The following is a 16,058-nucleotide window of genomic DNA, read 5'->3' as shown; positions in this document are numbered from 1 at the left end:
CACTCGTCCACTGGCCAGAGACAAAGACAAGGTCCAGCGTGTGGCCTCCCTCGTGAGTAGGGCCCTGAATTAATTGGGTCAGGTCTATGGCTGTCATGGAAGCCATGAACTCCCGAACCCCCTCAGACGCTTCTCCCATCGACGGCAGGTTAAAATCCCCCATCACTAAAAGTTTGGGGGTCTCAACCGCCACCGATGAGATCAGCTCGAGGAGTTCAGGCAGGGCCGCTGATGTATAGCGAGGAGCCAGGTATACTATCAGCAGGCCCAACTGCCTCCCTGGGCCCCATCTCACGACAAGGGACTCACACCCTGATGTCTGCGGCACAGTGAACTCTCTCGGCTCCAAGTCTTCCCGGATAATCACTGCTACCCCACCGCCCCTTCCCTGGGCCCGAGGCTGGTGAAATGCTTGATAACCTGGCGGGCACATTTCCACTAGGGGTAGGCCTCCCTCGTGGCCCAACCAGGTCTCAGTTATTCCTGCGAGGTCCGGCTCCCCCTCCAAAATTAGATCGTGGATGAGGGGGGCCTTATTGACAACGGACCTCGCATTGCATAACAGCAGTCTCAGGCCTTGGGTCTGTAGATCCTGACCACCTAGTATGCAGGGGTTGGTACAAACGACCGGGTATGACCAAAAACCCCGGTCTCCCAACCGACTACGCGCTCTTGATCTGTCCTCGCACCTGCCCCTCCCCACGACCGTTGGTATCAAAGAGCCCTGCACAGGAATGCTATCTTCCCTCTCCTCCCCCACTCCGTTCCCTCCTCCTTCGACCACACCTAAATGCCTGGCTCTACCATCCCTCCTGACCTGTTCCCCCCCCCATCCCTGGAACCCCTTACAATTTTTAAAAAACAATTAATTAAAAAACCCCTCAATGTGCGCTTCCTCCACCTCTCTGGGTTAATGAACCCGTCCTCGAGGTGGGCCCTTGAGAGGGCAGGAGGCCATAACTGCGAGAGGGGGGACTCTCGTAGCTGTAGCAGGTCTAGCCTCGTGTATAACATATTGGACAGGGCCAAGTTCATCAAGTGGGAGCTGTCGATGTTAATATGCATTAGCAGCCGCAATTCCCACTAAGGGGATAGTCCTGACAAGGGGATAGTCCTGGCAAGGGGATAGGCTGATGAAGATAGTCCACATCTGGATGGAAATGATGGGCTGATGGAAATAAAATAGCCAGCTGGTGGATAAAAGGCTGCAGCTAAGGGGTAGTTCGTAATAGGCGGTAGGGCGGATAGCCCATAATAAGTAGGTGGTAAATGAGGGGGGGGTAATAGTGAGCACAGCAAAGCACTGGGTCTGACCTTCTACATGGGCCTCTGATGTTCCAAAGCCTCCGTTCCATGGCCTGCCATAGTTATAAATAGTCCTCCGTCCATTTGGCCGCCCATAATCGTTGTTATTGGGCCCGGGGGGGCTGCATCAGCCTCCCTGCGGCCTCCCTGCAGCCCTTCTGCCGAGCTTTCCACTCTCCATTTCACTCTCCATTTCCTCTGGCGCCTCAGGCCTCACTCTCCTTCCCTTCTTCCCTCCGGCGCCTCGGGTCTCTTGGGCCTCCCTCGGGCCTCGCACTCCTTCCCACGGCCCTCTCGCCGGTCTGGAATCATAATCGCCGGCCAGTTTGAAGCTCAGCGTCCCCTAGGTCGTAATTCGGGCCGCTCGGCTCTCCTGGGTTGCCACCATCTTTCTGAATGCCTCCAGTCAAACAGACCACCAGTCAAACAGACCACCGTCTCCAGTCCAACAGACCACCGCCGCCGTCCTCCAACCTCCTCTAGCCTTCTCCGCCCCCTCCACTCAGGCCTTTACCGCGTCGCTGCTCCATAAACCTACACTCAGGCCTTTACCGCGTCGCTGCTCATAAACCTACACTCAAGTCAATTATGCACAGGATTACACTACCCTGTGCTATATAGATATCCAATACAATAGATTGGAAAATACAGATATCTAGACAAATAAAAGGAGTCTGATTCAACCAGAGTATTATCTTATTATCAGCAAAACTCAGAACACAGGTAAGCCATTATGAAGATTCTCCCACTGAAGCTAAACACACCACTGAGTCCTTCTCACATTCAAGATTACAAGGGGAATTACACCCAACAAACAAGCAAATTAAGACTCCAGATGTGTGCTACTTTCATTAGAAAAACATAGGTATTTTGTCACCCCCTTCCATTATTGTTTCCATATTCTCAGGTTCGATAGGGTGACTTAACAGCCAATTAATATTAATAACAGCCACTCCCCCAGCCCAAGCCACTCCCATCTCTGGGTGACAAAAGCAACCCCCCTACCCCAGTACCGTACCAGCTTCACCTCACAGGTGGCACAAGGAGGCCTTATCCCAAGCCCCTCCCCTTTCCACATTGTGCCCTCGGGGTCTCACAAAAGCCAGACTTTTGGAGCTTCCCACCCACCCGCTTTCCCCGCCTTGGCCGCCCAAGGCCGTCAAAATATCCCTGAGGGCGCTTTACCTCACTGTGATCCGAGGGATGTTCTTCTTGCCTTGGTAGGACATCTTTCCCTCGAGGCCGCGCCTGCAGTGCAGGAATGAGGTCAGTGGAGGCAAAGCAGCCTTTCTGAAATGAGAGGAGAAGCGGTCTGCCGCTTCGCCAACCTGGGCTCATCTGAATAAGTCCCCCCTGGGCTTCCTTCTTTTTGAGAAGCGGTTTGCAAAGTCCCGGTTTTGAAAGCTGCTTCTCACAGAGAAGGAAGTGGTGGAGGAGGGCTTTTTCAGAGGAGCCCAGGCCAGAGCAGCGTTGAAGCCTGGTCCAGCCTGGGCTCATCTGATTCCCCCCCCCCCAGCTTCCTTCTCTTTGAGAAGTGGCTTTCAAAGTTCCGGTTTTGAAAGCTGCTTCTCAAAGAGAATGAAGTGACGGAGGAGGGCTTCTTCAGACGAGTACAGGCCAGAGCAGCATTGAAGCTCAATCCAGCCTGGGCTTGTCTGAATAAGTCTGTCTGTCCATCCCCAGCTTCCTTCTCTTCGAGAAGTGGTTTGCAAAGTCCTTGTCAAAGAGAACAAAGCGGCGGGTGAGGGCTTTTTCAGAGGAGCTCAGGCCAGAGCAGCATTGTAGCCTGATCCAGCCTGCGCTCATCTGAAGAAGTAACCCTCCACTTCCTTCTCTTTGAGAAGCAGTTTGCAAAGTTCCCGTTTTGCAAGCCGCTTGTCAAACAGAAGGAAGCGCAGGCTTCTTCCAACTGTCGAGTTCTTTGCTCCTGTTCCTTCCTCGGTTATTGGAAGAAACCCTCGCTTCCTTCTCTTTGACAGCTGCCTTGTTTCCAATGGTTGGGGAGAAATCCATGCATTAGAGGGAGGAAAGGAAGTCCCTAGCAGAAGCTCGGCTTTCTCTTCCCTCTAATGCATGGATTCCTCCCCCTCCCATTGGAAACAAGGTGGCTGTCAAAGAGAAGGAAGCGCGGGCTTCTTCCAACTCCCAAGTCCTCCGCTCCTGTTCCTTCCTAGGCTGTTGGAAGAAGTCTGTGCTTCCTTCTTTTTGACAGCCAGCTCGTTTCCAATGGGGGGGGGAGAAATCAATGGAAGGACCGTACCAGTACAGGGCCTCCAGCTGCCCCAGTACACAAACGGATGGCTGATTTCTGCTACCGGTCCGGGTGTACCATACCGTACCAGTCAAAACCCATTTCTGCATCATACCTAGAAGTGTTTTTTTTGTTCAACTACTGTGTTTCCCTGAAAATAAGACATGTTCTTATTTTCTTTTGACCCCGAAATAAGCACTTGGCCTTATTTTCAGGGAGGTCTTATTATTTTTAAGATGCAGGAGGTGGCGAGCGTGGTCACCTCATGGCTGCTGCTGTATTGCAATATTTTCAGGGAGGGCTTATTTTAGCACATGCGCTCAAAAGCCTGATTGGGCTTATTATCTGGGGAGGTCTTGTTTTCAGGGAAACAGGGTAGTTACCTTGACTTTTTACAACAATAAAAAGAATTGGCCCAGGACAAAAAGGGATAAAGGATGGATTTTGATGGGACCCAACTATTGTCGGTCTTGTTTCTGTTTGATAATATCGGATGAATTGCTGAGACATGGAATTTGCAAGGCCACAAATTATTTCCTAATAAAATCTGAGAAAACAACTACAATGAAGCAAACTCCTACTGTTTTCCATGGATTTAAATGATGTAATAAATTAATAAAAATTCCCCACTGAATTTATTATTTTTTAATTTTTTATTTAAATTTTATTTTTTTTTAAAAAAAGGCAAGAGCATGTTCTTGATGAATAAAGCCTTGCTTAATTTTTTAGACTAAAAATAAATTGCTTGAACATCTCTGTGTCTTACATGCATATACATAGCCATGCACTACACACACACACACATCTGCATGCTGCCTTGCACTCTTAGTTCTTATGTTAGTCAATTAAATGTATCTCTCTGCTCAGTTTGAAAATGCTGGTAGTTGCATATGGTTATGCCTCTGTCTCTACGTCTACAAGTCTTTAAGATGACAAAAACACTCCAAAGAGAAGAATGGTTTCAAAGTTTTATTTTGCTGCAAGAAGAGCTTTTTCCCATTATGTTGATTTAATTCCTATTTAAAGGATTTAAGTTGATGTACTGCAGAAAAACACCTCTACGTCTAAAGACTCTATATAGAAGTAAGTGAAGGACAAAGAGTGTACATGGAGCACTGTGTGACAACATTCTTCTGCAGCTATGGTCAGAAGGGAAGGAGACCCATACAAGTGGCTTTCAGTCACATCTGAAATGCAGGCACTTAACACAGATCCCAGGCATCATTACAGTCTAAAGTTGAATGTAGTCTATGTATAATGTTCAGTGCAATGAATAACAATTTCCATAAAATGAGATATGGCATCCAGCCACATTTATTATGAATGTTTTCCAGAATGAAATCTTGCATGCCAAAGTGCTTTCCTGAGCAAGCAAGGGCAGAGGGATAGTTTGCCTTTAAAAAAAAATCTCTTCCTTCCACGGGCACTGAATGTGCAAAAGGCTACCACCAGAAAGGCAAAGCTGAAAAGTCTCATGTAATCTTGAAGCCTCCTATGATTAATAAGCAAGGTTTCTGAGTTTAATGACAAAAATCCATATGGTCTTATAGGTTTCTATGGAGGTATCCAAAACAATCTTTTTGTTTAATGTTATTGATTGAGAAGATCATTATTAATTTCAGTTAGATCAGTCTTTCCAAGGGAGGAGGTTGCACCATGTTCCACATTTCAACTCGGGATCCCTCCTTCTCTTGGCGACTGGGGCTGTAAGTCCCTTGGGTAGCAAGTTTATTGGCCGTTATGATGGAAATTATGACTACCAGAAGAAAGATCAGTAACAAGACCAAGGTCATTGAGCCAATGGTGGTGAATATATTGAAAGACAGATCAGCTGTCAGCTGGAAGAATGGAAAGAAGGAACAATATGATGCCATTGAAGCAGAAAAATAATAAATACAATTTTATCATGGAAATAACTGGCTTACACTCATGAGTACATTTCAAGATATTTCTCCCCATAGGGAGAAAATCTAGCTGGTTATCTTTGTACAAAGAGCAAACTCTCAATATAGAAACAAATTTAGGAATAACAACAATAATATAGAAGACCCAGATTAAAATTTGTCTAATTTCCTGACAAATATAGCTGCTGTTTGTTTTTTCACCATGTTATTTAATTTTTCATCATAGGGTTGACTCCCCATTTTTTAATACTTCAGAGCTACTATGGTAAAAAAAATGTATCAATGGTATCTTTACCACAGGATGAATGGAAGTTCAGAGTGCCAAGTTGCTTGCAAATAACTACAGAGATAGAATAAACAGCAGGACATTCACATTACATTCTTCAGTCATCTTGGATCAAAGATGCAAGAATTAACCACCACAACTAAGTCAATGAAATGTTAAAATTATGATGCTTGTAAAATTTCTGTTTAATCATTTCATTTGTATTACTTTTTACTTTTTTCCTCTATTTGTGTATCTTTTCTTTCTCTTTAAAAATAAAAAGGCTTAATAGAAGTATTTTTAAAAAAGTTGACATCAACGTTATTAATTAATCAGTCAATAAATCAGTAAACAAAAATTCAAAGGTTACTCCAGAAGAAACTTTATAAATGCAGGAGTTTCTCCACTTCATTTTATTAATACAGCTAAGACCACATACAATTCTATTAATAATAAATGACACCCTGCTGCTTCCTAGTGTTTATTTTTCTTTCTTCATAAAGGCAACAGCATGCAAGAATAATTAATTTATTATATGAATCTTTTTTTAAACTTAACACTGCCCTGAAGGTAAATTAAACCTTTGCAAAGAACCCAGCCATTGGTTATGAGTTGCAACCTATGTCAAATATGTAAAAAAAATATGTTTTCCATAATGATATTGTGATTATATAAGATTTATGTTAAAATTATTGTTGTAATTATTAAATAATGCTGATGCTGATTGCAATGTATATTTTACTATGCTTCTTAGAATAGCGTGATTCAAGCAGCATAGAAGCTTTTATAATACAAATAAATAAAATATAAACAATACTAAATATTAGAATGGAGAAAGTTGTATTATATTCAACAATACAATATTTTATACAGTGTCAGGAAATGTTCATGGCATCACCACTAGCATCAAGTATTTTCCAGGTGACATTAATTAGTTGTTGAGGGACACTTGAATTTGAAGAGCTATGAAAGATATTAAGATATTTTCCCTATCTGTATCAAGAAGCACAAATGTAACTAGAAGTACCATGGGAAAACAGACGTGCTGGACAGCATCACCCTGGGAGAATTTTGATTGTCAATTCTGATTTTGTTTTGGTGCTTTTGATTTGGAATGCTAGTGACAATTGAATTGTCAAAAACAGATTATATGCTTGGGGCATAACTCCAAAAATATTTCAAAACAAAAGAACCCAGGAGGGCTTTAAAAAAAAAGTAAACCAGACCAAAGCTTTCAAAAGTCACTTCCTGAAGATTAAGAAATCAAATTTGACTATATCTGCAGAGTAAGATTTCTGACATTGACTCTTAAATTTTGCTTTGAGCAAAATTGTTGGGCTCAGCATCTGTAGGAAAGAAAGTAATCTTATTTTCCCATGATAACAGAATCACATGACAGATACCAAATAAATTGTTGATAATGGATCCAGGTAAAATTGGCTCCACAAAAAGTGCCAGGCTTTGAACTACCACATCAGCAATGGACAATCCTCAATAGGTTTTGCATCTTCCTGTATAAACTGGTCACAGTATCCTCGGCTCAGTGTGATTGTGGGGTCCCACATCAAAAGAGTATATCACATCATGACCAGCTGAGGTTCAATATCTGATTTGTTTAATATAAATGATGCTTCAATGATAGGAGCACAACACATTGATATTTGAACATAGATCTTTTTGACATTTATGCTTTATTGTGCTTTATTAATCTAGATGATATGTATATATATATTGCTGGTCTATGAATGATATACTATATGCTAAATTAGATAGATAGATAGATAGATAGATAGATAGATAGATAGATAGATAGATAGATAGACAGACAGACAGACAGACAGACAGACAGACAGACAGACAGACAGATGTAAAGAGATACTCGAAAGAATAATTCAGCCAGCATGTTGAAATTCACCCTACAAGTGAGTTGGAGACCACATTTTGAACTTCTAAGGGATAAATGGGAATTGTTTTTAAAGAAGTGAAGAATTCTAATGTGATGGAAACATACAAAGCTGCTTTAATCCCACCTGACAGTCCTTATAATTCTGTATTTACTCTGATTGATAGCAGATATCTTGGGTCCCTGGGAAAACCTTTCCCCATCACCTGCTACACTATATATATGAAGGATGGTAGAGTGTTGAAGCTGTGGGATTCTGTACCCAGCTTAGTGAATTTACTTAAGGAATCCTAAACTCTTTTTCACATATCAAAAAAAAATACTATTTCTTCATTTCTATAAGGGATGAGTTCCAAACTTCCACCCCACCTTATTATGAATGTCTCAGAAAAATTTATGTGGTTTCCTTAATTATTTATTAAACACACACACATTAGTCAACAATAATGGCTAATTTATACCACATATCAGTCCCCACTCCCTTTTAATCACTTTACTTTTCTTATTCATTTCATAGCTTTTATTCTTCCAAATTACATTTTCATTACTTTTGGATGATCTTGATAAATCTAACAAGGTACAAAAGCCAAATAAATCAAGTCTGATGGGATTCTTTCCTACACTTTTACCAGCAGTGGCCATGCATTTGTGCAGAGGTGTGCGTGGGGAAATAATGCATGGTGGCAGTAACGTGCGGTGAGGTTTATGGCTGGTGAGGCACTGACGTCATGAAATGATCATCAAATATGAGCCAGCAGTGTGCAGCAGCTGCCAAAAAAGCCAACACAGTTCTAGGCTGCATCAACAGAGGGATAGAATCAAGATCACGTGAAGTGTTAATACCACTTTATAATGCCTTGGTAAGGCCACACTTGGAATACTGCATTCAGTTCTGGTCGCCACGATGTAAAAAAGATGTGGAGACTCTAGAAAGAGTGCAGAGAAGAGCAACAAAGATGATTAGGGGACTGGAGACTAAAACATATGAAGAACGGTTGCAGGAACTGGGTATGTTTAGCTTAAGAGAAAGAAGGACTAGGGGAGACATGATAGCATTATTCCAATATCTCAGAGGTTGCCACAAAGAAGAGGGAGTCAAACTATTCTCCAAAGCACCTGAGGGTAGAACAAGAAGCAATGGGTGGAAACTAATCAAGGAGAGAAGCAACTTAGAACTGAGGAGAAATTTCCTGACAGTGAGAACAATTAATCAGTGGAACAGCTTGCCTCCAGAAGTTGTGAATGCCCCAACACTGGAAGTCTTTAAGAAGATGTTGGATAGCTATTTGTCTGAAACGGTATAGGGTTTCCTGCCTAGGCAGGGGGTTGGACTAGAAGACCTCCAAGGTCCCTTCCAACTCTACTATTGTATTGTATTATCATGAAGGGAGGACTGTGACAACTTTGATCTTTGCAAGAGTGCAAGCAAAATACCCCAGGATCATGGTGGCAGGGTTAGCAACTCCTTCTTCTGCACTGCAGAGAAGAGCCACTCCGTGCAGGAGGCTCCTCAGCACTAGCCTCAGATCAGCGCGAGCCACGGTCCCCTTCATGTTGGCTCAGGAAGGAGGGGAATGGGACCGCATTTGCAGGAGGCTCCTCAGCACTAGCCTCAGATCAGCGTGAGCCACGGTCCCCTTCATGTTGGCTCAGGAAGGAGGGGAATGGGACCGCATTTGCAGGAGGCTCCTCAGCACTAGCCTCAGATCAGCGTGAGCCACGGTCCCCTTCATGTTGGCTCAGGAAGGAGGGAAATGGGACCGCATGTGCAGGAGGCTCCTCAGCTCTAGCCTCAGATCAGCATGAGCCACGGTCCCCTTCATGTTGGCTCAGGAAGGAGGGAAATGGGACCGCATTTGCAGGAGGCTCCTCAGCACTAGCCTCAGATCAGCGTGAGCCACGGTCCCCTTCATGTTGGCTCAGGAAGGAGGGGAATGGGACCGCATTTGCAGGAGGCTCCTCAGCACTAGCCTCAGATCAGCGTGAGCCACGGTCCCCTTCATGTTGGCTCAGGAAGGAGGGAAATGGGACCGCATGTGCAGGAGGCTCCTCAGCACTAGCCTCAGATCAGCATGAGCCACGGTCCCCTTCATGTTGGCTCAGGAAGGAGGGAAATGGGACCGCATGTGCAGGAGGCTCCTCAGCTCTAGCCTCAGATCAGCATGAGCCACGGTCCCCTTCATGTTGGCTCAGGAAGGAGGGAAATGGGACCGCGGCTCGCGCTGATCTGAGGCTAGCGCTAGTTGTCACAGTCCTCCCCTTTTTAGAGGCTTTTTAAAGCCTCCCCTCAGCACTTGCCTTTTCCCTTTTACATTTTTTCTCTTTTCATGAGAGCGGTGAGGCTCTGCCTCCCCTGACTGCACGTCACTGCACGGTGGTCCCTATAATCTTCATTATTTTTACATGATTAAGTGAAAGGTGTGTGTGTGTGTGTGTTTGTGTCTTGGCATGGAAATTCCCCTGCCATCTCAGCCCAAAGAATGGCCTTGAAGGACAGGATGAAGAGTTGCTGCTGAGGTAATGGAAAGATAATCAAAGCTTGAACCCATTCCATGAAACTAATTTTGAGTAAACATCTTCTCTAGTTCACGTTTAAATAAAGTGAGAGAAAGATGACTCACATTTTCACTTACAAGATTTTGTTGCTATGGCTGTTACAATAATACCAGTCCTGCATCACCTGTATGACATTGTTTTTTTAGTGTGGTCTACCTTATAAGATTGTCACTTCCCATTTATTTTTGCATTTATCTAAACAATCTTTATAAAGAAAGTCTCTCTAGATACTCTCTAGAGTGCTTGCCAGGGAGGGCAGACAATTTTTATGTAGGCTTTCTCCTCCAGGACACGAACCCGGCTACCACACATGCAGTGGCAAAATTGTGTTGCTGCAATGTCCACAACAACAAAAAAATGGTTACAGAAGTATAGTTGTCATCTTGTACCAATTATTTGGACATATCTCTAACAAATTCTGGACCATTGTATTTACTCCCATACTTATCAGCTTTTCACCCATGTAAACCAGGGAGTGACCCGAACAGTTTGAGAACATGTATGTTATTATCCACTTTTAATGTCAATACTTTAATATATTTTAATGTCAATAAAGAAAGTAATATATTCTGGGACTTGAAAGATACCAAAAGATGTGTTTAGGTACATGTTGGTGGTATATGTAAATTGACTGTATATTTATAATCCTTTTCTAAGAAGAGCCGTTTCTTATTTATGTTACTTTTCTCACCGCTTTAAATTATAACGTATTTTAGCTTGGCTTCTTAATTGCAGGGTTTGCTTTGTTTTAAAGTCAGATTTAAAATCACTTTCATCCTCATTACAGGATTTAATCTGCCTTTTAAATGTTTGGAAATTTTTAGCAGTTTCTTTGAGGCAGCTGTTTAGAAAAATAATATTAGCTCTAGATCAAATTTGTTTCTATAGCATACACTTCATCTCTCTCACTCTTTCTCTATGATGATGTGGTAAAGGAGCATTTTGACATTATTCTAGACCTCGGGAATAAATGGTTAGAATATGTGCACAAGCAACAGGTTCTACACATTTAGTGGATGACCATAGTCTGTACTCAAATATATAGTTATTCAAGCATATATTTTAGTATAATGGCATATATTGGAAAGACCTTGGAAGATGAAGTGAACAGATGTTGTCTAAGGACTAGTCAAATAAGAGACAGCACAGCCTGCACCTGTATAATGGGCAGAGCAAGAAGCTCAGAACGGACCCTCTGTATGTTCTTGGGATATAAAGCCAATGATGGAAGAATTGTACTTTCAGACTTGTAGGATTGATAGCTTTACAAGGTACATCAGATGGGAAACATGACTTTTTCTACTTTGTTGTAAAGCTACTGCAGTTCGAAAGCATGTAAAAATGCAAGTAGAAAAACAGGGACCACCTTTGATGGGAAGGTAACAGTGTTTAGTGCTCCTTTGGTGTTTAGTCATGCTGGCCACATGACCATGGAGACTTCAGACAGTGCTGGCTCTTTGGCTTTGAAATGGAGATGAGCACCGCCCCCTAGAGTCGGGAATGACTAGCACATATGTGCGAGGGAATCTTTACTTTTACCTTACTGTTAACAGAATCTCGCAAGTTTGAAAGTATAATTCTCTTGCTGTCACTTTTGCAGTCTGAGAGAATTTAGGGAGGATTGCCTTCTGAACCTCTTGCTCTGTCTACTATGCAGCTGTGGAATATGCCATCTCTTACATGACAGTTCCTTGGGCAGCATCTCTTTCCTCATACCATTACATTTAGGAACAAAATAAAATGATTATCAGGGGAACTCTCTGGAATAGAAATAGAAATAGAAATTTAATTTGTTAGCCGCACCCTCTCCGCAAGGGACTCGTGGCGGTGTACAATAAAATATACATACATACATATAAACATAAAAATACACACATATACATACATATACATACATATACATACATGCATGGAGGAGGTAATAATTAAAAATACATTACATTAATAATAATAAAAATTAAATTAGTCATTAAAATACCCCGAAATAATAATACAATTTAAAAAAGGACTGTCAGGAGGAAAAGGATAAACTACGGTTGAGCCAGGCCAGACAGTTGAAAGAGGTGGGTCTTGAGCTTTACACGGAAGGAGCGGAGATCGGAAGTAATCCTGATATCAAGGGGGAGGTCATTCCACAGGGCTGGGCCCATCACAGAGAAGGCCCTGCTCCTGGGTGTCGCCCCCCAGAATGTTAGGCACAAGGACAAAATATTTCTTCATCCTATCCTATCCTATCCTATCCTATCCTATCCTATCCTATCCGTATTCAGTCTTTTTGGATCAAGCCTGGATTCATTTGTATTTGGGAATTGAGAACCCTTTCCTGCCTTTATCAACAAGGCAGTGCCTCTTTTTTTTGCATTTCTTGAGCAACCGTTGTCCCTCATTTGATTAACTGGGAATGTGTGGATTGAATGTTAAGCAGGGAGACCCCCACATTTTCACCTCAAACAAAATGAAAAATGAATTTAAGGGCTTTGCCTCAGGCAAAACATCAGAGGAATTTGGAGGGAAGCCGAAAGAGCTCTGAAATCTTGAATAAAAGCTATAGGGACTTAGGGATCCTTTTTAAAAATAAAAATAAAATGAAGAATGACTGGAGAAATCTGAAGCAAACTTGCAGATTCCTGCTCAGATAAGGCATGTGAAATTTTTTCAAAAGAAAAAAAAGGGAGATTTGCTTATTTAAAACTCCTTAAGTAGCACGTGCCTATTCATACTTAGAACCAAAACTCATTCAGCATTTTGATAATTTACTCTTTCTTAGTTGAAGGTTGTAGTGATCTGACTCTTTGGAGAATAAATAACAATTGATACAATATTATAAATTATTTTGCCATCATTTCCCAACCTCGTTTGTATGAACTGTTTTTTTCCCCTCACAGATATAACTTTGAATTTAAAAACTGATAAAATTAACCATAGTCCACTAAATGGGAAGTTAAGAGGGTGATCTGAAACCAAGGGTCGCTAAACTCATAAACAACTTTATGACTTGTGGATATCCAACTCCCAGAATTCCTCAGCTAATCATGCTGGTTGGGTAATTCTGGGAGTTGAAGTCCACAAATCTTAAAAGTTACAAAATTTGGGTCTAGACATTAGCTCCTCAGGTTTGTTGTGAGAATGAAATGGTGGGGATGTTGTGATAATAGGGAGGGGGGGATTATGTTATTTATTATTTTATTTATTTATTCACATTTCTAAACCGCCCCCTCTCCCAAAAAGGGACTCGGGGCGGTGTACAGTCCACAATAAATCACAGATAAAATTCAAATATAAATAGGGCTATAAATATATGTATGTATGTGGAGGAGGTTAAAATTAAGAGTCCTGTACAGAGGAATAAATATGAGGCTAAAAGCCCTAAAAACAATTAAAACTAAAACATTACCCTTAAAATAACCAGATGGGAATATACTACCAGGAGTTCATAGATGTAACATTTATAATCATGCCAGGCCAGCTAGTCGGAACAGGTGAGTCTTCAATTTTTGACGGAAGGAGCGGAAGTCCGAGGTGGTTCTAATGTCGGGGGGGAGGTCATTCCAGAGGGTTGGGCCCATCACAGAGAAGGCTCTACTCCTCGGCGCCGCCCGCTGGCATGTTACTTTGCCAGTGGTGCAGTAGAATGGTTTTAGGACTGGACTCAGATGGACTTCTAATGGATGTTGTGAAATATCATCAATGCTTTCCTCAAGAGCTGTCTACTCTATTCTATTGTCTTGTCCCAATGCTGCCGCTGAAAGAAAAATAAAGCTTTTGGCTCAGGGTACACAGACTGAGTCCCCAAGGGAGCCAGAAAGGGCCTCTTCAACTGGAGATGTTTATTGCTCAAATGCAGTAAATGCATCTCCCTTTCATAATCTTTAAATTAAACCTGGCAATTGTTGGAGATGAGAGATGTGAATTGTTGTTAAGCCTGTTAAGACTTTATTTAATTATTAAAGTTTAATGTAATTTTAAACCACCCCCCCCAACCTTTGGCCAAATCATCTTTTGACTTTGTTCAAAAGGTGGTATGAACATTGCTTTGCAATAAGGCTTCCTAAACTATTCCTATGGCTCCCTTTTCATTTTTTTTAAAGAAGATATCCCATCCTCCCCGTCTGGATGTCCATTCAATCTGTCCATCTATTTGCATAATGGATAAAAGTAAACATATTATCCAGATGCTCACCTCCCATCAGCTCACCTAGTCCCAGTCTTCTTAAACCTCATGTCCACCAATTTCCCCAGCTCATATCTGCTAATCTTCACAGTGCTTTCCCACTTTCTGTTAATCTGCCCACCGTCATCACCTATCTTCTCTGTATATTAGATTTTCATTTGCAAATCACTGCATGTTTTAATGCAGAATATTTTCTAAAACTTTCACAGATTCGTGATATTTATTAATATTTCATGATTCAACCCCCCCCCCACACCGTCCTTAGAGAAGATGGAATATAAATGCAATATATAAACTATTCTATATTAAAACGAGAATAAAATAACCATTCACTGTATGAATGTCACAACTTAAATTGTGCTTTAGAATATGCCAACTGAGAGTGTAGCTGAAGCACTATTGCAGTTTGCACTATGAACTAGGAGGTAGCAAGTTCAAATGCCACTAAAACAAAGGATTTGGGTTCCTTATTGATTTTATTGGTTTTGGTTTTAAATTATAGGATGGTAGTAAAGTCATTTTTTTCTCTTCTTTAACTCTCATACACCAATATCAGGGGAAGAAGATTAATAGTACTGATTTATTTTATAGGTAGGTCTAATTAAAAAACAAGTGCTGTTGAGTTAAATGAATGAATGTCCTACGTAAATTTGCACTGGTATTTTCTGACTTTCATTTCATAAAAGTTGCTACAGTACTGTGATAATTTCACTCTAGCATTTGACAATATCTTTTAAAATCATCTAAGCATTGTGCAACCATAGCGGTAATGAGGACAGGTTTTAGATTGCTTTAGGGATGAATGGGAAATGACCTATGAGAAGTGTTTAATGGTGTCTTTCTTTTAGCTACTGAGAGTATCATTTAAGTAAGTTGGCAAAATTATCAAATTTAAGCCAATGGAATGGATAATGGAATGTTTGGGACCATTTTTTTTTCTTTCACACACATACTTTGTTACAATTGTAAAAATTGGTATGCCTTTCTTTATGATGATATTAAACAATGTTTAATTTATTTAACCAACATATATATGAGCCTGGTGCCAAGATTCTATACTGTTGTATTATCCTCTTTCTTTTTTCCCTACTATATATCAATTCAACAATTAATGAATTGGGGAAATTACTTCTGTGTAATACCACATGAAACAATGAATTTGTCCTTGTCTCCTTGTGTCATAGAGTAGGACCTGAAAGTCATTCCATTCATAAATATTAACTGTGAAAATCTCCACTCTGTAATTCCCGGATTGAAAAACTATATTTCAACCATTGCATCCAAGGAAGAAGTAGAGTATAAAGATACAAGACTGGACAAGGAAGATTAAGATTATTTTCTTTCATATAGCATTAAGAAGCCATATAGAAATTTACAAAATTAACAACATTAGCATTCACAATTTTTTGAATAGGTACTTCAAGCTTTTCTCTCTCAATGCCATTTAATCAGCATGTAATATTGCAAACTTCATCAGCATCTTTTTGAACAATCAATGTATGTGCAAATACCTTCAGTTTCAGGATATTTCCTCGGTAATCATGTCTGTGGCACAGATTTGTTGAACATATTTCAGAGAAAACTGTCCTAACCAGTTGGTGCCAGGATTCAGCAAATACCATTGAACATGTCTCTACTGCTATCATGAATCTCTGATTAGCAAAATACTTAAAAGATTTCATGCTGTCACAGCTGGATATCAA

General features: G+C 41.3%; 1 protein-coding gene across 1 annotated transcript in view; it reads right to left on the bottom strand.

Annotated features, from left to right (window-relative positions):
* Positions 1–4,524: 4,524 nt before the first annotated feature.
* Positions 4,525–16,058, bottom strand: part of CRB1 (crumbs cell polarity complex component 1) — a gene marked incomplete at its 5' end in the record, with an annotated part of 107,636 nt that continues 96,102 nt past the window's right edge. The window contains 1 exon segment of the mRNA XM_081949153.1: positions 4,525–5,394. Within this exon segment, the coding sequence (XP_081805279.1) occupies positions 5,179–5,394 (216 nt within the window). The 3' untranslated portion in view covers positions 4,525–5,178.

This window comes from Natrix helvetica, assembly GCF_964273705.1.
Source record: "Natrix helvetica genome assembly, chromosome: 3".
NCBI classification, from domain to species: Eukaryota; Metazoa; Chordata; class Lepidosauria; order Squamata; family Natricidae; genus Natrix; species Natrix helvetica.
This window is presented reverse-complemented; position numbering and strand designations above follow the sequence as displayed.